General features: G+C 38.7%; 1 protein-coding gene across 1 annotated transcript in view; it reads left to right on the top strand.

Moving 5' to 3' along the window:
* cpeb4b (cytoplasmic polyadenylation element binding protein 4b) overlaps positions 1 to 20278 on the top strand; it is a 45482-nt gene extending 25204 nt beyond the window's left edge. Inside the window, exons 5-10 of the mRNA XM_042498669.1 lie at positions 6635 to 6805; positions 6931 to 7020; positions 7504 to 7622; positions 8529 to 8643; positions 10077 to 10258; positions 17064 to 20278. Of these exons, the coding sequence (XP_042354603.1) occupies positions 6635 to 6805; positions 6931 to 7020; positions 7504 to 7622; positions 8529 to 8643; positions 10077 to 10258; positions 17064 to 17291 (905 nt within the window). The 3' untranslated portion in view covers positions 17292 to 20278. The remainder of the gene's footprint in view (positions 1 to 6634; positions 6806 to 6930; positions 7021 to 7503; positions 7623 to 8528; positions 8644 to 10076; positions 10259 to 17063) is intronic.
* Positions 20279 to 20284: the final 6 nt, after the last annotated feature.

The raw sequence follows: 20284 nt of genomic DNA, 5'->3' as shown, positions 1-20284 counted from the left end.
AAAAAACACCCCCTTAGATAAATCATGTCACTTTTCCCCTTGCTAAGTTGACATATATAAAGCATTATGACCCCAATTTTCGTGACTTTTGCAACTCTCACTACTCCTTGTCATATCTTTGTGTAGGTGACACTGAGTACTGCAGGTGGAGATAGTTGGTTGGCCAGTGTGAGATAACCTTCAGTGTTTGTGTTTGAAGCCTTGCGTGCCCTTGCTTGAATGGGATCAAATCCAACTGAAAATTTTGTTTCTCTCCTCAGTGCCCCTCTGCTTTGTAAATGTCAACTCGAAATGAAATGGCAATTTCCAGACTCACTCACTTTAAAAGTAGTTCTAACCGACAACCATTTCTGCTGATGACCCTTCACCTAGTTGTTAACTTCTCTTGAGTCCTTTCATTTTTAGTGACTGTGGATACTGGTTTATCCCTCAAACAAACAGATAAAGAGCGGAATTAAAGAAGATAAACAGATAGAGGGTATGTTTGTTTTTGACACTAGTAAATAAGTGGATGGATTTAGGGATAGAATGACATAGAATAGCTATATATGTGTCATATGTGAAGGGTTTTGTATTTGTGGATTTGGTTTTAGGTGATGTTTACATGCAAGTGAGGTCCCTTTGTCGATCGCAAACAAGAGTGTGCCCCAGTAGGCTGCCATGATTCCCCTGATTTTAGGGTCTTCTGATGCAAAATGTGATACATAGTCCTTCACCCAAATCTGAAAAATACTATGAAGACATATATTTAAAGTGTAAAATGATACTTTGTCAACTTTTCAATTCTACCCCCACCTAGCATCTCCAAGTGGTATTATTGTTGATGCCACTGTCGCAAAGACTAGCGGGATTGCTCACTGTTTTCTGCAGAACCTAGCAATTATCCACAGACGAGCGATCGACACTACACAAAATCATCAACACACACAACATTGAAGAGAGAAGAAAAAAACATGTGGCAGCCTTTCACCTAACTTTGCCAACAAACATGATATATATTACAAAAATTGCTTATATAATGTTACACACATTTCAAATTCCCTTCAATAAGTGTTTCTGGAACGTTCCAAACAGACTGTCCTCTGCCATTTCCACTACCACTGTGCACAGTAATGACAACTGCAAACTTACTCGTTTACTAGAAAAATTACTCTGCAAATAGCTTGCGCTGGACCTGGAACAAAAACAGAGTTCTCTTCTTGCTTTTGTTGCACAACGGTTGAAGGACTTCCTTTTGTGCTGCAAATCCTTCGTCTTTTCCAGAGAGATCGTACCGGAGGCAGGCAGAGTGAAGGCTAGGCTAATAGCAAGCCAATTTTAACTCGTCGTTCTGTATCTATTACATTGTTCAATCAACATTAAATTCAGAATTAAATGTTTGTACAAGTAAGTTATCTCTGTAGGCTTTAATTTAATTTCATCATTTGGCTCTGTTGCACAGTAGAAAACTTAAATCTATATAAATAACTGTGCCTCTGTCCAATGGTTGAATAAAATCTTGCAAATCCCTATGACATATTGCACTTTCCACAACAGCAGTTTAATATTCAGTTGCCTCTCCTTTGCCCTTGCACGCTCCCGTTCGCTTTATTATTGTGTAATGGTGTTGTTATAGCTTTTGCCTTCTGGTCTCGGGCCAGGATGTAAAACACGAGAGGCCAGTGGTTTCTTTACAAGATCACTGGGTCACATGGCGAGATCACATGGTCAGGAGCTGTCATGACGCCCTGGGACAGATGGTGCCAGTGGATAGGCAGGAGTCAGAGGTTGCACACCAGCTCTCTCTCTCTCTCTCTCTCTCTCTCTCTCTCTCTCTCTCTCTCTCTCTCTCATACTCTCACACACACACACACACGCACACACGCACACACACTTGTTGTCTCATAAACGTACACAGATTGCATTTCAGATTCTCTTGATCTCCCTCTCACTCTCATTTTCTGTCACCCCCACACAGCATTTTAGCAGCTTGTTTCTCCATCTCCTCCAATCTATTTTTCCCTCTCTCGCACACACATCTTTTTATAGCACTCTCCGCTCTCTTTCAATCTGCTGTCCTGTTTCTCTCTCCTCTCTCTCTTTCGAGCTCTCTTTGACCTCCCCCCCAGAGTTAATGTCCATCTGGGTTGGAAAGTCCGCGGAGGGAGCCGTGGATTATTGCTTGTGTGTTCTGGCCACTTCTTCATCCTCTCCATGTCCTCACAGTTTTAGATGGGTCGATGCTTCAATCTCTCCAGTGTCCACATTTTAATTTGTTTCACTTCAGCTCTGTGCAAAGAAACATTATGTCCCAGTGAGCATATTAAATTGAATGAATAAAAAGAACATCTTCTTGTGTGTACATATAAAAGTGAACTGCATTTAGGGGCAGATGGGTTATAGACATGTTAAAGGCAGAAAAATTAGTTAGATTTTTGCAGCCCTGAGTATAATATTCATACATTTTTGACAGAATTATTCAAAATGTGAAACATCGTCTCCTTACAATAGTTATCACAGCTATACATTGGTTTTATTTGTGCTCTTAGATTGCATGTTGTCTGGTTTCAGAAGATGCCATGGCGCTTTTAAAAAGTGAGTGGTTAACGCTATTGTTTCCCTTAATGTGCCTCCTGCGGTCACCATGGTCACACAAGTTTCACTCTTCAGCTCTGGCGTCAGAAGCAGTTGACCGTGGACGTATGTAACCGTCTCTCTTTCCCTGGTGCCACTGTTGCCTTCCTTGGCCGCAGGGCTTCTATTGTATTTACCTTGAAAACAATGGAGGTTACAGCGGTAACCGCTCACTGTCATTGATGCATTTTGTTTAAAAGTCTGACGTGTGACTGTAGGAAGGCAAATCACATATTGTGAAATGGCTGGCCATAATCAGAAATGCTCGATGGTAACTGGAAGTTAGACACACAAGTGCAGAGGAAGCACTTGTATGAGCAACATATTGTAGCCACTGGGAACACTTGCATTGTAGTAATAAACCTGATGAATTTCAGTTTTCTTACACTGAGACGGCACTGACTTGTCCATTGTTATCAGGGTCATACCAGAAATTTAGTAGCTCATACCATTACCAGCGATGGTTATCCATACTCAATTCAATATCATGTTAAAAAACAAAAACAGAACAATAAATCCCATGTACACAACTCCTCTATTTGACACATTTAAATCAAATTCAATTTAAATTTTAATATTAAACCTTAATGAGCTGCCTCGAATGCAAAGTACTAGTCTATGAGTTCATGAGATTTTGATTTATCAATATAAAACCTACACTATATTAACATATGTTTGTCCATTGTTGTTGTTCAGCACTCGTTCATGTAAGATGTGTGGGCTGGTCTTACTGGTTTGTCTTATTTGTCCTTCCCCTCCTCTACTGTTATGTGATGGCTGGGATAAAAAGTGACAGTAATGAGAGCGTTTTATCCAAAGTTGAACATTAACCAGCTCTAACCAACCAGAAAAAATGCCAAATGTACACTGTTCAGAGCAGAAAAGAAACTCAGTACCTTGTAATAGTGTTGGTGTTTGTAGCCGTGTGTGCAAAGAATAAACAAATACGCAGGCCTCAGGGAAAACGGTTTTCTTTCCAACGAGTCAAGGCATAGCTGGCAATGCAGTTGCACTTGTTACCATCCTCCAACTGTTGTTGTTCTTCTGTACTGGTAGGTTTTCATCTTCTTTGGTGTTTGCCAGCCATGTAGGTACATGTTGCCCCATCGGGTCTGGAAGAATTGCATGCACAGTACTTGTAGTACCAGAGAAGAACGATTACTGTCACGTTTTCAGAGATTTGGCATCAACTTGGGACTGAAGCATTGGTTCTTGTGATATCCTAGTTGTACAGGATGTTTGTGGGTTTACTAGAGTACAACTGTATCTTATCACTTTTCCTTATTACATATGGTGTGCCTCAAGGTTTGGTCTTTGGAAAAATTGTTCCTTCCCTTTTATATGATTCTTGCTAATAATTAGAAGGCAGAAAATCTTCACGAATGACGAACACAATATATTTTGGAGCAAATCCAAATTGAGGGGTGGAAATTATATTTCACTTTTGTTAACAGTACAAGATAAGACATTTGGCCTGGGCAGAGGTCTGTATTCACTGAGTTTCCTTCTTATTGTAATCTTGATGTCTATATTTCAATCGTATATAATCTTTGTTGATTTTGAACTGATTTTTCCTTTGTCTTTTGTTTTTTGGTCTTTTATCTCTTATTGAGAGTGAGGCACTTTGCAACTTTATTTTGAAAGTGTTGTATAAATAGCCTAGGGACAAGTGTCACGCCATTATCGAGATACAAGTCATTACCTTCCTTCACTGAAGTGTTTGTCTTTCAAATTACTGACTAGTACTTTAACATCTTGAAACCTGGATTTCTATCAGTTTTCTTGTGCTGTGTTTAAATGTCTCTCAGGTGTTATTTGACCCTTTGAAGTTAGATTTCTTTCAAAACATGGGGAAAAAGTGTCCCACAAACTGCAAGAAATTAGTAAAAGCTGGCAGAAAAAATACCTAAAAAATGTCTTAAAAAGAAGGGGGGTATATTAAAAAATATCCAAAAAATAACCTTAAAAACTATACTTATAATTGTAACAGTTTTATGTTTAAAATGACATTGCAGGAAAAAAATAAAATGCAATAAAGACAGTTTCATCTGTGCATTTACCAGGTCATTTTCATGTTTGTAGCTGTTTTTTTTTCTTTCTTTTTTATAGCAAAGTTTTATTCTTTTGTAGGGCCATGTCTTTTTAAGTTGCTCAATCTCTTTTTCCATATTTTTTCAAAAAGAAATCAAACCAATTTGCTCAAGTTTCAAAGGGTTAAATTTAGAGACTAGTGTTGACAATGTAGCATGAGGACAGTCTAAGAGGCTTATTATCATTCACCACTGATTAATAAAAAATAAAAGGCAGACAGACAGATGATGAAACATCCCTCCATTGTCATGACCCACCTGGCACTTTTATCGGTACAGTGTATTATGCATCTTTTATAATCACCCTCTTCTTTGATTTGTCCTTATTCCACATGCAGCCAGGAATTATAGCAGGAGACGAGGTAAAAAAAAAATATGGGTATATTCTCTTTTCAAGCCTAAGTTTTACTCTGTCGGTCTCAATATTTTGACTGACTTTTGTGATGTCAAGCTGTGTCGTTATTGGTTACAAGGCATTGATTATTAAATGAATGCTTGTAAAAGTTGTGAATTACTCTGCGTTTTGTATCCGTACAGTGAAGTGACATGTTTGTTTGCATGATTGTCGAGCCTTGCCATCAGCTTGTGAATTGATCTGCATCAGCATCTTACATTAGTGTGCATTTCTCTTGTTATGCTTGACTCTTGCTTGCGTGTTTTTCTCATTTTCACAATCATTTTCAAGACTGTTAAGTCAGACAGTAGTTGCTAGTGTCACATTTAACAGATAGTTAATGAAGCAGGAAGACACATGAAGTGTACACACACTGCAACAGAAGCACATGGCCAGGCACATGGCTGGACACACACACACACACACACACACACACACACACACACACACACATCCTCACACACACACAGTGCATACTGTAAGCTGAGGCTAACTCCCTTGCATAAATCTTTATAAAGCAGCTCAGGGCAGGTTGTATTGGAGCAGGAATAGGCCGGGGAGGGCTTAGTCTCTGCAACACATCCACATACACCAGCACAAACATGCACAGTCCACAGTAAAACTGTTAAGACTTGCTCACTTTAAGGAATAAATTGGTTTGTTTTTTTTTCAAAGATTATTTTTTGGCATTTTTGCCTATATTAGATAGGACAGGAGATTGATAGCGTGAAAGGGAGAGAGAGTGAGGGGATGACATGCAGCAAAGGGCCACAAGCTGGAATGGAGCCCATGACTGCTATGGCTCCACTGAGCCACCAGACACCCCAAAGAATGATGTGTTTGTTAGAGAGAAACTGCATGCATGTCCAGTCCTTCAAAGACATTACACTTACCATACTTAACACTTCTTTTTTTTCAGACTAGTTCTTTTGGAAATTACTCTGATACATACTTACAAACTGCAATATTTACATGCCACATGACTAAAAAAATAACTCATAACCACTTTACTTTTTTTGCTGTGTATATATTTGTTTATCTAGATTTTAATGAGCAATTATTTAACATGATCTCCTGCTAACCTGTGTGTGCTTTATGTTAACCTTTACTCCAGTTTGTGTTTTCGGAACATTAGTCTGAAGTTTTGAAAGTTTTGGCAGATTTTAATTCTCTGTGGAAATGGGGGTCTAGAAAACACCTGCAACGTTGCACTTTGACCAGAAGATATTAAAGCCACACAGTGCCTGAGCAAATAGAAATGTATTGTAATGCAACCCTAGTTATGTGCATTGCATGCTACTAACTTGCCTAAATTATGTGGCAAGTGATGTCAGATAAAGACTAAAAGAAATACTCTGCTTCTTCCCCTTCAGGTGGACTATTGAATGTAGTGAAAAGATGTAAAAGAAGAGTAATATGAATAGTTGTCAATACTGCCCTGGTGTTGCAAACATGAACAACACCTCCTGAACCTTGACTTAAAGTTTTATCTTCAGGAAATAAACATTTCCTCATTTTCTTCTCTTTCTCATCTCAGGTCACTCCTCTCTCTTCCCCATGGAGGATGGTTTCCCTGATGATGAGCGTGGTGATCAGGGTCTCGCAGGCCTGGGCTCTCCACATTGCTTTCCACACCAGAATGGAGAGCGCGTTGAACGCTACTCGCGCAAGGTCTTTGTGGGAGGACTGCCCCCAGATATAGATGAAGGTAAAGTAATTACATTAAGATCAAAAGGATTTTCTTTCTTTCTTTCTTTCTTTCTTTCTTTCTTTCTTTCTTTCTTTCTTTTTTCAAAATGCCAATGAATGTGCATTGTGTCTTTTTAATTTCAGATGAGATAACAGCTAGTTTCCGGCGTTTTGGACACCTGTTTGTGGACTGGCCTCACAAAGCAGAGAGCAAATCCTATTTTCCACCCAAAGGTTTGCTAAATTCTTCATTCTCTCCTATTTTGTCTGGCAGTTGTTTACTCTTTTGATAGGGTTGCTGCTATAGCTTTTTGACATATATGAGTGCTTGGTTCCTAATCAAATTTCTTACCACAAAAGATAGTTTTCAGTTATTGCTTAACTTTCTGTGTTTCTGCATGAGTAAAGACAGATGTCTTTTAGTGACTGTATTTTTCAGTACAGCATTGTTAGCATTGTATTTGTGTACTACTGCCATTCATATGTATTCATCTGTGCAGTCTGGTTTTGTCACTGGGCTATTATCTGAAGCATTTTGTAACCATGTGTGGACTATTTGTCTGTTTCTTTGTCTGTTTGTAAAAGCTTATGCCTCCCTGCTGTGAATGCAGAATGTCGTGTTCAGCCACAGTAATCATTGCGCTAAATTCCAACTTGACTCTTTGACAATACATCGTGTCCCCAGCAGCATGAATAACCCCGCTATATTATGTGTAGGCTACGCCTTCCTGCTGTTCCAGGATGAGAGCTCAGTGCAGGCTTTGATCGATGCCTGCATCGAAGAGGACGGCAAGCTGTACCTCTGTGTGTCCAGCCCCACCATCAAAGACAAGCCGGTCAGTGGGAACACACACAAACACACCCATGTCTTTTACTTGATTTTACTACAAGCTGTTTGTACGCCTGGAATACTCTGCAGAACTGCTGCGTCTTGCATGCTCGCTTTGTTCACACTGGCAGCGTTTTTTGCTTTGATGCTTCTGCAGAGCTGCCTGCTGCTATGAATACTGTATTTCCACAATTATATGCGCATGCTCCCCTCATATATGAAGCGGTGCAGCTCCTGCATTGTCAACAACATGATCCTGCAAATATTTCACAATAAAATGCCTTATGTCAAAAACGCATGGGATTCTGTCGACAGAACTGTTGTCAGAGGGCTTTTATTTTGAAATGGAAATGGAGAAGGTTGAGTTAAACATGTATTTGTATTTCCTAATGTCTGTGACAGATAAAGCCATTGAAACTGTAGTTAATGGTAGTATAGAGTTGAAATAATTATCAAAACACCATTTTCAATGTCTATTTCTGCTGACAGCCACGGGCGTCAGTTGGAAAAAAAGGTTGAGTCACCATTTCTCTAGATGTCTCGTACCTCAGAAGCAGCTGAGACGCACCTAACCAGCATTTCTCACACGTGCAATGTGAATGTGAACCTGTTAACATGGGTGCCAAAATAAAAAAAGAAACAGGTTTCACAATGCTTACATGCTGCTCATGTATGCAGTGTGTCCCGGGCGTTAGTGCTAAACAGTGTTGTTTAAGTTATAAATTACTTTTTAGCAGTAAAAAGTAATATAACTCATTATCAAGAGGATTTATGGTAATATTACATTCACAATGTCACGTAAGGGGTTACCACTCTGAATAAATTGTTTATTGTTTTCATCTTTTATTTATTTTTATTTTATTGTAACTTGTCCAGTAGTGGTGCTGAAAACTGTTGGTTTTGTGTGTGATAGGTCCAGATCCGCCCGTGGAACCTGAATGACAGCGATTTTGTGATGGATGGATCTCAGCCTCTGGACCCGAGGAAAACCATCTTTGTGGGAGGTGTCCCTCGTCCGCTCCGTGCAGGTATCCTTCATTTTCATGTTTGTCCTTTCATTTAAGCCAAACGAAAAACAAGTATATTTGTGTTGATATGAGGAAACTATTTAAGAATTATTTTCTAAATTTGTACGTAAATGTGCCTGAATTCAGCAAATGCTAGTGCCATTATCTTGACATAAGGCAATATATATCATTAAGCGAACATTTAAGTTATCCTGGAAACCAGGGTATAGTCTGATGGCATTAGAAGTTGTGGCCCGAACTCCAACTATGTATTGTGCAGCTTGCCACAAGTTTGAGAGGAAGGCAGATAAAACAGGGTTTTGTTCAAAGACTTGTCAGGTGGTTATTTAAGAACCGCTAATAAGTGAAACAATTCGTATAGGGCCTTTAAAAATTGAGACAAAAAAACATTAACGCTAAACCCTATAAGTATAGTCTTATTCCCTTATTTTCGCTTATTTATTTAATTTATCAATACATTTTCAGTCCATCTCTGCATTTTATCCTTTTACATATGTTTATATTGCAAATCCCCACATGAGCAACACTGAGCAACCCTCCTTTACTTCTCATGCGTCATTTCTTCCCAATCTTTATAATGCCAGCTGTAAACAAAACCTCCTTTCTCTGAGACGCTGCTGTGTGATCAGCTTGTGTTCATAATAAACAGTAGACCTGCTAGCGGGTAGGGCTAAAAGAGGCACTGTGCCGCTGAGATCGGCTTTGACCTATGCTGGTCCTGTCAGGAAGTACCCTCTGTGACTTGCAGTGCTGTGTGGAATAATAAATTCCTTTTTATCCTGATAGCAATGTTATGTGCACTGTGTGTTCATGTTTTCCACACTGCTGGTAGCTGTGTTTTAGACTTCTGGGGTGTAGTTGAGTAATGACCGAGGTCAGAAGGCCCTGTGGTGTATCAAATGTTTTATTACCCTGTGTGATATTTGGTTCTATATTTACATGTATAAAATCTGCATATTAAAATAACTGCCATCTGACTTTTTTATGTTTAACTAAGTAAAGCTGCCTTGTAATTTTGCAAGGTCATCTCCCCCCAATTTGAATATTAACTGCTTTTAAGAGAAACAAAATGAAGACCGTAAATAAACTTGTCGGGATTTATTGCAGCCATTTTAGCAGCTGACACTACTCTCATATTTGCTCCATCTAACTCTGCTGAACTTTAATCCATCTGTGTTGACAGCTTTAAGCTTTCAGATCAACAACCCGCAGCTACTTGTTGTGTTTGTGTTCACTGGCAACATGGGCAAGAGTTTATATATTAAGCCTCTGTGTGTGTGTGTGTGTGTGTGTGTGTGTGTGTGTGTGTGTATGTGTATGTGTGTGTGTGTCTCTCGCTGGATTTTGTTTCATGTCTTTTGCTTCTGTGCATCAAACTTGTTTTTGTGAATATTTTGTTCATCTAGTTCAATGTTTCTCTTCTCCCTTTTCAGTGGAGCTGGCCATGATCATGGACCGCCTGTATGGCGGGGTTTGCTACGCTGGCATCGACACAGATCCCGAGCTGAAGTACCCCAAGGGAGCAGGGCGGGTCGCCTTTTCTAATCAGCAGAGCTACATTGCTGCTATCAGTGCTCGCTTTGTGCAGCTGCAGCATGGAGAAATCGATAAACGGGTGAGTGGAAAGAAAAGAGAGCTCAGTGTTTTTCAGTCTCCCCACGCCGGTCCCCTTCTTTCTTCATTTGTCTCCCCACACCTCACTTCCTGTTCTATTTCTTTCAAACTCTCCTTGCATTTTGGCCCCTTTGTTGAGTTGTGCTAAAAGAGAGAAAGTCTGACTAGATTTTCTTTAGGGAGTAAAAAAACAGCACTATATATACAGAATGTGTTTGCTCATTAGTAGAGAATATATAGGAGGGAAGCGCATTTAGAATAACTGTATATTCATTTCAGAAGACCAATACTTGCCCTGGCTCCACGCTTTAAGAATTGTTTTTTCACTCATTTGAAATTAAAGTCGACCAAAATGTCTTACATATAGTGAGAGCGAAGAGCAGTATCAACAAGACCTTTGTTAGATGTTGATGAAAACCAGCATAAACAATTTCTCTTCCTTTTTGAAAGTACAGGGGAGGTTGGATGAGCATACATGTTTATTTATAGCAATGCCGTGTTAACAGTTACGAGAAGTAAAATAACAGGAACAGGCAGTCCTGTTGAACAGTGTTTAAAATACAGAGAGGTTCAAAAGGGATAGTTCACTCCCAAATCAAAAATGCTTAATTTTCCTCTTACCTGTAGTGCTATCAATCGATATTGTTTTCACAAGTCGAAATTGTTGGTTATATGAACTGTAGAGATATTCAACAGAACCTTCTTCTACCCACAAGAAGGTCTATGGATTATCTTGAGTTACTGGGTCACAATTTCTTGAAAGAGATGTTGCTGTTGAGTTTTTCAAATGTAGCTTTTTTTTGTGCTTTGAGTACTGCAAGCAAAGTGTCATCTAGTTCTGTTATATTGGAGAGAAGGCAGACATCTTTACAGTCAATATCTCAAACACTCAGCAACTCACAGCAAAACAATTCAGACTAGTAAAGTGCACAACAGCTAAGAGGAAAAATATGTATTTTTGATTTTGGGGTGAACTGTCCCTTTAAGTGTCATTGCAGATTCTTATTTGAAACTCAGCAATTTTCTTTAAGATTATGTCTTCACGGTCACTCATACATTGCTCACTTGTATGTAGAGCTATCAGTGTCTTACCCACTGTTGTCAGCAGCCAAGATGTTCCAGTAACATATCTTATATTGTCCTGTAATTGACTCAGATATTATTCACATTTGCACAATAGCAGTGAATGAACAAAATCATGTGAGCAGAAATTCCACAGAAATATCTAGTTAAGAGGTAACATCATAATATGAAATACTAGAATAATAGTACGCCGCTTTCTCATTTGCATAATTGCTGTGCAAATTTTGTAGACCGAGTGCCTCAGTGACATTCACTCACTAATAGCACAATCCCTCATCACTGAGCTGTTGGAAAAGCAAGTGAATCGTGTACAGTAAAGGGAGTTTGAAATCTCAGAAATTTCAACATTTGGAGCCTTTCTAATGCTCACTGTGGCTGCTCCCTCTTGTTGCATTACTCCCTGCAATATTTAAAACTAGTCCGCGGACTCTGCAACGAACAATAAAAACTGTTATTTTGAGAGGTAATTACAGAAGGACAAAAAAGCTGTAGATAGTAACTTTAATGAAAAATAACTGAAATGAGATGGATAATATGTGGGGAAAAAATCCTTAGCCTACTTTATTGCCTTGGTGTGCTTCTAGTGACCTTAACGCAAACAACCAGTCAGAGTCGAGGAGTCTCTAAAGCCGCTGTTAATCATATCAATCGCTGCTCATGAACTGTAATCAAATGGTCAAACTAGGTAGCATGTTAGTGGATTGCCTGTTTTTCAATGTTTTCAGAAACATATTTTTAGTGTACTGTTAAACTGTAAAATTAGACTGTTGGTCGGGCCCTGGGCATTGCTTGGTACCTTGACTGACTTTTTGCAACACGGTAGCTGAGTCACAAACGTTCTGTTTTGTTTTGTTTTGTTTCAAAATAGCAACCACCAACAACAAAAAAAAAGACCCTTATACAACAAATTATATATATATATATATATATATATATATAAAGTAAAAATAAAAAAGGGAAAAAACCTTACATCATTGTATCTGCTTCCAAATTTTATAGTGTTGCCTATTACAAAACTGCTACTGAAATATCACTTTTTAACTGTGGTGGGGCTGTTGAGAAGAGCAGTAAATGATGTCTTCTTGCATAGCATTCGCTCTGTATGCAACTAAGCTGGGCAGAAGTCTGCATTATAAGGGGGACCCTTTTTCCACCATGCTAGAATGGATACATGTGCAGCCCTATAATACATTTCGGAAAGTTTCGGAAAAGAAAAACCACATTCATACTTAGATTTTTGGTAAGCGAATTTTAGATATTCTAACTGTCTTATAATTTCAAATAAAAGGTATAATGATTGATCTAGCTGCTTGAAATAGGACTGAGGAATAAAACATGGAAGAGATTGGAAAAGGTGGACAAAGCGTAGGAAAACAGCCAACTTAACTGCATTCATCCTCCCAACCATAGAGATTGGGGGAATTTTCCAAAAGTCGATATTACGATTCAATTGTTCAATTTTGCTTTGCCAATTAAAGCGTAGAAGATCCTCCATATTTTTTGTCATAATCACACTGATATGAAAAGTTGCTATAGGACTTCTTAAAGCCTCTGATTGCTTCAGCTGACGAGCTAGTAGCCTGTGAGGCTTGTCACTGAGCTCAGTTTTTTTCTGTTTGACTTGTATCAGTAATTTTGATATATTTTTTGACATAATAGAATTATATTCATACAGTAAGGTCGTAATCTTATAAAGTAATTCTGGTTTGCGCATTATTTTGTACTCATTTTCTAAAACAGATAACTGGTTATCTTTTTCTGTTAGCCTTCTCGTGGAGTTTTTCTTTTCTGCTGCCTCATATGAAATGATATGGCCTCTCATGACGGCCTTCATGGCTTCCCAAAGTGTAGAGTCATCCACATCGCCCCCATCAGTACTTAAGATTAAATCTGTTTTACCAGTCAGATAGGAGCAGAAGGTTTTATCCTTTAATAAACCGTTATTTAAGCACCAGCTATATTCACCTTTTTTATGGTTCAAATTTAAATTTAAAGATACAGTGGCACGGTCAGATATAAGTATGTTATGATAACATGCAATCTACTACTGACATTAGCAGCTTAGAATCTAACAGAAACAATCATAGAATAAGATTTGTGAACTGTGGAGAAATATGAAAAATCTTTTGTTGTGAGGTGGAGAAGCCTCCAGATATCCATGAGCTCATGCGATTGCATGAGAGTATTGAGTACTCCACTGTTATTAAATGAGCTGGCATGGGAATACTGTCTGTCAAGGGCACCATCTAAAACATAATTAAAATCCCCCGTAATTATTACGTCTGAGTGTAACAAATTCAGACTAATACTGAAAAGATCCTGGAAAAAAACAGGGTCATCAAAGTTAGGCCTGTATACATTTACTAATGTTAATGGTATGGAGTTTAATGTGCCTCTGACTATCAAATATCTGCCCCTCTGGCCTGAAAGAGTTGAGTGGATAAATGGTATATTTTTCCTTATCAGGATTGCAACACCTTTTGCTGCGTTCTTTTTAGTGTGTTTCCTGGAGAAAACAAATGTCAGCTTTGAGCATTCGTAGATGTGCATATACTTTCTCCCTTTTCAATGGACTGTTCATTCCCTGTACGTTCCAGCTAATCAGTTTAACACCACTGTTGCTGTGTTAAGGTGGATCAGTAGACATTAATAATATCTGTTGCTTTGGAGAGCAAATTACATGACTTCGGCTTAGCATAAATAATAGTTTGGACAAACAGATGTGCTGAAAAAACATCGCTACAAAACGGAAACAAACCCCAAAAAACTTACACCAGGACAGTGCTTCCGAATGTTCTCATTTTACAGGAAAATACTTTTTTCTGGATCCAAACCTCCTGTTTTTTTACAATGCCATAGCGCTTTGTTTGAAGAGATTTGAGTCCAAAACGATGGAAGTGTCATTTTACCGCTTTCCTATTGATGAGAAAGAGAAGATGAAATGGCTGCAGCTGATAAGGTAAGTTACAATTCTTAAACAAATGGAGAAAACTGAAGTTTTAGCACTAGTGCTAACTTTAGCTAATGTTAACTGCTAATTGTCAAAACCTGTAAATATTTGTTGAAGTTACTTGCAAAAGCTAAACACGATTCTTGTGGATATCTGTGATAAAAGCTAGAGGCTTTCTACTGTTTTGTTTTGTTTTTTTTGTCTTAACCAAGCAAGAGCACAGTTGATATTGCTGTCTGCAGCCGGCCAGCCTTACTTGTTTACATTCATTCATTATATGTCAACTTCCCCACCTTCACCAAAACACCAAAACATGACTGATACATATTATAGTATCTAGATTCAAGTTCAGAGTTTAAGCAGTCCTGTATGGTTATTAAGAAATGCCTCTTTCAGAAAATGGAATAGCGTATCATCCTTAACAGCAGATGTTAGCTAGCTATGATGTGATGCGTATACACTTCCCTTTATTATACCCTATAGCAGAAAAGCTCACTCTCCCAGGTGTCTTTATTTATAGATTATCAGGTTTATAAGGATAGTAATTTAAAAGGGTGTTGGCACTAGTGCTAAAACTTTGGTTTTCTTCGTTGGTTTAAGGATTGTAACTTATAAGCTGCAGCCATTTTCTCCTCTCTGTCTTATTGATAGGAAAGCGGTAAAATTACAATTAGGTCTTTTTTTTGTGGACTTGGCTCTGTTCAAACAACACTGTGACATTGTAAACAATGCAAGGTTTGGACCTGGAAATAGTATTCTGAAAGGGTGTTACATCAGGCTTAAAGACCAGATAGGCAATACAGGAACTGAATCTTGGTACACTGGTCAGTGCTGCCCAGTTTGACACTCTGACTTCTGCTCTGATTGGTTGTTTTTGATGCACAGTGGTAGATTTTAGCCAGTAAAAGCAGTAGGACGAAGGACATGTTTTTTTTTCATAGATTATCTCTCCTATGTAGTTCTTTCAGAATATAGTAACATTTTTTTGCCAATACAACAGTTATTTTTCTTAAAATTTTCAACCGTAGCTTTAAAATGATAGATTTTGAAGAACAACACCAGTAGTATACTTGTTGTTTTGTCAGACCAATTATTTACTTTTCAAGTGCCGTCTGTTTCCCTAGACTTAGGAAACCCCCAATTCCAATGAAGTTAGGACGTTGTGTAAAACGTAAATAAAAAACAGAATACAATGATTTGTAAATCCTTTTCAACCTATATTCAATTGAATACACTAAAAAACAACATATTTAATGTTCAAACTGCTAAACTTTATTGTTATTGTTGTTTGGTTTTTTTTGCAAATATTTACTCATTTTGAATTTGATGCCTGCAACACGTTCCAAAAAAGCTGGGACAGGGGCATGTTTACCACTGTGTTACATTACCTTTCGTTTTAACAACTCTCAATAAGCATTTGGGAACTGAGGACACTAATGTTGAAGCTTTGTAGGTGGAATTCTTTCCCATTCTTGCTTGCATGTACGACTTCAGTTGCTCAACAATCCGGGGTCTCCGTCATATTTTGCGCTTCATAATGCGCCACAAATTTTCAATGGGAGACAGGCATGGCAGTCTCGTACCTGCACTCTTTTACTACGAAGCCACGCTGTTGTAACACATGGAAAATGTGACTTGGCATTGTCTTGCTGAAATAAGCAGGGACGTCCCTGAAAAAGACATTGCTTGGATTGCAGCATATGTTGCTCCAAAACTTGTATGTTCCTTCAGCATTAATGGTGCCTTCACAGATGGGCAAGTTACCCATGCCATGGGCATTAACTCACCCCCATACCATCACAGATGCGGGCTTTGGAAACTTTGCGCTGACAACAGTCTGGATGGTCCTTTTCCTTTTTGGCCCAGAGGACACAACGTCCATGATTTACAAAGACAATTTGAAATGTGGACTCGTCAGACCACAGCACACTTTTCCACTTTGCGTCAGTCCATCTCAGATGAGCTCGGGCCCAGAGAAGCCTGCGGCGTTTCTGGGTGTTGTTGATATATGGCTTTCACTTTACGTGGTAGAGTTTTAACTTGCAATTGTAGATGTTAGGACGAAGTGTGCTGACAATGGTTTTCCGAAGTGTTAATACCCTTTGGTAATAACCTTTACAGAATGATGCCGGTTTTTAATGCAGTGCCACCTGACGGATCGAAGGTCACGGGCATTCAATGTTGGTTTTCGGCCTTGCTGCTTATGTGCAGAGATTTCTCCAGATTCTCTGAATCTTTTGATGATATCATGGACTCTAGATGATGAAATCCCTAGATTCCTTGCAATTGTACGTTGAGAAACGTTCTTCTTAAACTGTTGGGCTATTTGCTCATGCAGTTGTTCACAAAGTGAACCTTGCCCCATCCTTGCTTGTGAATGACTTAGCCTTTTGGGGATGCTCCTTTTACACCCAATCATTACACTCCCCTGTTTCCAATTGACCTGTTCACCTGTGGAAAATTCCAAACAGGTGTTTTTTGACCTTTACTCAATGTTCCCAGTCTTTTGTTGCCCCTGTCCCAGATTTTTTGGAACATGTTGGAGGCATCAAACTCAAAATGAGTGAATATTTGCAAAAAAAAGCAATTAAGTTTATCAGTTTGAACATTAAATATGTTGTCTTTGTCGTGTATTCAATTGAATGTAGGTTGAAAAGGATTCGCAGATCATTGTATTCTGTTTTTATTTGATTTTACACAAGGTCCCAACTTCATTGGAATTGGGGTTTGTAACTATTGTACAGAAATAAACAATTCTCACCTCTAATTGCAGGTGGAAGTGAAGCCATATGTGCTGGATGACCAGCTGTGTGATGAGTGCCAGGGAACTCGCTGTGGAGGGAAGTTTGCACCATTCTTCTGCGCCAACGTCACCTGTCTGCAGTACTACTGCGAGTACTGCTGGGCGGCCATCCACTCGCGCGCCGGACGAGAGTTTCACAAACCCCTGGTGAAGGAGGGAGGCGACCGACCCCGTCACATCTCCTTCCGCTGGAACTGAACAGATGACAAAGAAGGAGAGGCAACAGGGGAGCAGGAGGGCAGGTAGTGCAGGAGTCGCAAATCATTGTACAAATAAATGCACTTTTCTGTTGCTGGTTCCTTTTTGCTCTAATTTCACTGAAACTTTTTCTCATTTTTTTAAGTTAATATATATCTATATTTTGAAGATAGAAAAGAAAAACTGGAATTATATCCAAATATGTCCAGCAAGGAAAAAAGATGTGTAACATAATTTTATTTATGCGTTTGATTTTTTAAATATTTTTATTAGTTGTCAAAAAAATACATATATAGGAAAGTTTGGGGTGTGATTTGGTACTCTGCTATTCAATTGGCATGTTTTTTTTTATTTCCTAAACAATGTTGTTTTTTTTTTTGATACAAGAGGCCCCAAAATAATACACTTCATTTGACATTTGATTGACTTCTTCTGTAGCAGAGCTATTGCTTTTTATTTTGTACTGAGTCTCTAGAGCAAAATGCTGTTGAAACAGCATACCATTGGCTATTTATTTCTGAGAGGTGTGAAAAAGTTCTGTATTGATGCGAGAGGCTCCAGAGCAAATGTGAATTGAAAAAGGTGTTGCTAAAGAAGAGTGCACTTATTTTCAACTTTAAAGAGTGCAGATATAGTATATGAGACCCGTAGTAGTTAACCAAAGCTGAATCTTGAATTAACTTTGAAGAACAGAGAGGGCCCGCTGCAGAACGAAACGGATTCTTTTCCCTCCCATATCAAAATGTTTGGACCTCGCTTTTTATGATTTCCGACATCATACAAATATGTTGATGTTACTTGAAAATCGCAACGAAAATTTTTAGCAACGCATATTTGGGTTTTGATCTCCATTTTGACATGCAAAAACTAATACCTCAAACTCAGCTGCTAATGTGCCGAATACAGTTAAAATGAAAGGATAAAAAAAAAAAGCAAGAAAGAAAAACATCATCACCCGCTGGTGTTCTCCTTTCCTTAGAAGTATAATCAAAGGGAAGTGATGCAACAGGCAGAGTGTGGTGTGACTGGCACAGTTTTGTACTCACTTGCTTCATCACCTTATTTTTGTAATCGAACCCAGGGTTGTGCTAGGGACAGAGCAGAGCATCGTACAGTATACAGTGTATAAGGGGAATGTATGGCGTCGGGAGGCTACAGGAGAGACAGACAGGCTTACTGGTAAAGAGATAAGTCCAGCACCACTCCCCCTCCTTATGTCGGCCTGTGCTGCTAAGCTAGCAGCTAACAGAGGTTAGGGCCTCATTCATGGATCAAAACCTGCTCTCTGTGTGTGCACACAGCGGGGGTTCGAATCCACATCTTTCAGGACTGAGGTTATGGTAACTCCTTGAGAGAAGGCTGGTCAAGTGGCCGCCTTTTTATTGCAGTTTCTACGGGGCTACCACCAAACGGGAAATGCCTGTCCTTTTTGTGTGTTTTTTTTTTTTTTTTTTAAATGCATTTGTGCAATTCTCCCAAGTCTTTAGTGAAAATACTCTGCTTTGCATCCGAGAGTCAGCTACATTTAATGAAAGAAGCAATTAAAGTTTATCTGATTTCCCAATCGTCAGCACACATTTGAGTCATGGGGGGATCTGCCCTTTTGGCGAACCCTCTATCCTTTCTCCTGCCAAGCTAATCCAACTCAGCATCCAGTGTTTTTGAAGCATAAATGAAGATAGTCTCTGCAGTGTGCTCTACTACTACACACTTGTGACCCACATGCAGTTTGCTCTTGATAACAGTCAGTTGTACCCAGTGGCTTTTGGGAACCAAAGATGGCTGTGCAGTAGTGGGTCTCACTGTAGCTCATTTCTTATTTAGGTTTAGTAGTCTTATTTTCTTTCTCATTTCTTGAAGGACGTTTTTTTTTCATTGATATATTTTTTAAATTCTGTCACTTCTACCCAGTTTTGCTTAACTGTCAAGCCCAGCAAACCAAAGATTGGCCTTGAATATAATATATTTATATATATATATTTGACAGTGCAGTCAAAACCCATTAAAACACCAGTGGAAAATCAACAGGGCTTGCAGACACACACACGCACACACGCACACACACACACACACACACACACAAGGCCTCACACTCTCCATAGCTCAAAATGGAGGTGCACGCTGGTAGGCACTAGTTCTTTTAATCTCAAACAGTTCTGCAGAAAGTTTAACATTAAGTGCACATTCACAAAGCAGAAGTAAAACTAATCCTCACATTTGTTTTGACGTTTTAAGTCACTCAGTGGTAACCTACTAGCTGAGCATTTAAATATGTCAGGGAGTTAGTACAGAAACTTGATTATACACACACACTAGTGAGAAACGTATCCTCATATCGGCGTGGTGTCGTTGCACCAGTTTTGCACCCTGGACATTAGTTTTGTGGGTGTGGTGGGTGAGCATTTTAGAAGTTAAAACACTTTGTGAAGAATTTGCTGTTAAATGAGATGAAAAAAAAAGATTATTTTATACATGGCCTGCTGATTTTTGGTACAGTGTTTTCTAGCTAAATTATTTTGTCATGCACATATAAACATTTATTATGCACTACTTTTCTAAATATTTTTTCTTTTTCCAACAGTCATTTTAGGCACATTTTTCACAAATGGGGAAACTCCTTTTTGCAATACCTCAATTTTTCACATTGTGAAAGGTAGCTTTTGTACTTTTGTTACTGAGAGATCTGCATATATGGAAATGTTCATTTTAAGAAAAAATAGTTGAGTGATTTCAATATATATTATTTTCAATTATGCTTTTTATACATTTCAGTGCTGAGGAAACTTTACAACTAAGTGCGCACTTGTGTTGATGCGACTTCAGATCTGCAGAGGAGAGACCAAAGTGTATTGCTCTCTTGGTCTTAGCTTTTCGTACACTAGATGTTTCCAGTTAATCTGGTCAATAACAGCATGGCGAGAATTAAAAAAAACAACAAAAAAACTAAAAAAAAAAAAAAAAAAAGTTGTAATTTGAAATTGATGTTAACGTCT

Source organism: Plectropomus leopardus, chromosome 13, assembly GCF_008729295.1.
Source record: "Plectropomus leopardus isolate mb chromosome 13, YSFRI_Pleo_2.0, whole genome shotgun sequence".
Taxonomy (NCBI): Eukaryota; Metazoa; Chordata; class Actinopteri; order Perciformes; family Serranidae; genus Plectropomus; species Plectropomus leopardus.
The sequence above is the reverse complement of the archived record's forward strand: the minus strand, read 5'-3'. Positions and strand labels throughout refer to the sequence as shown.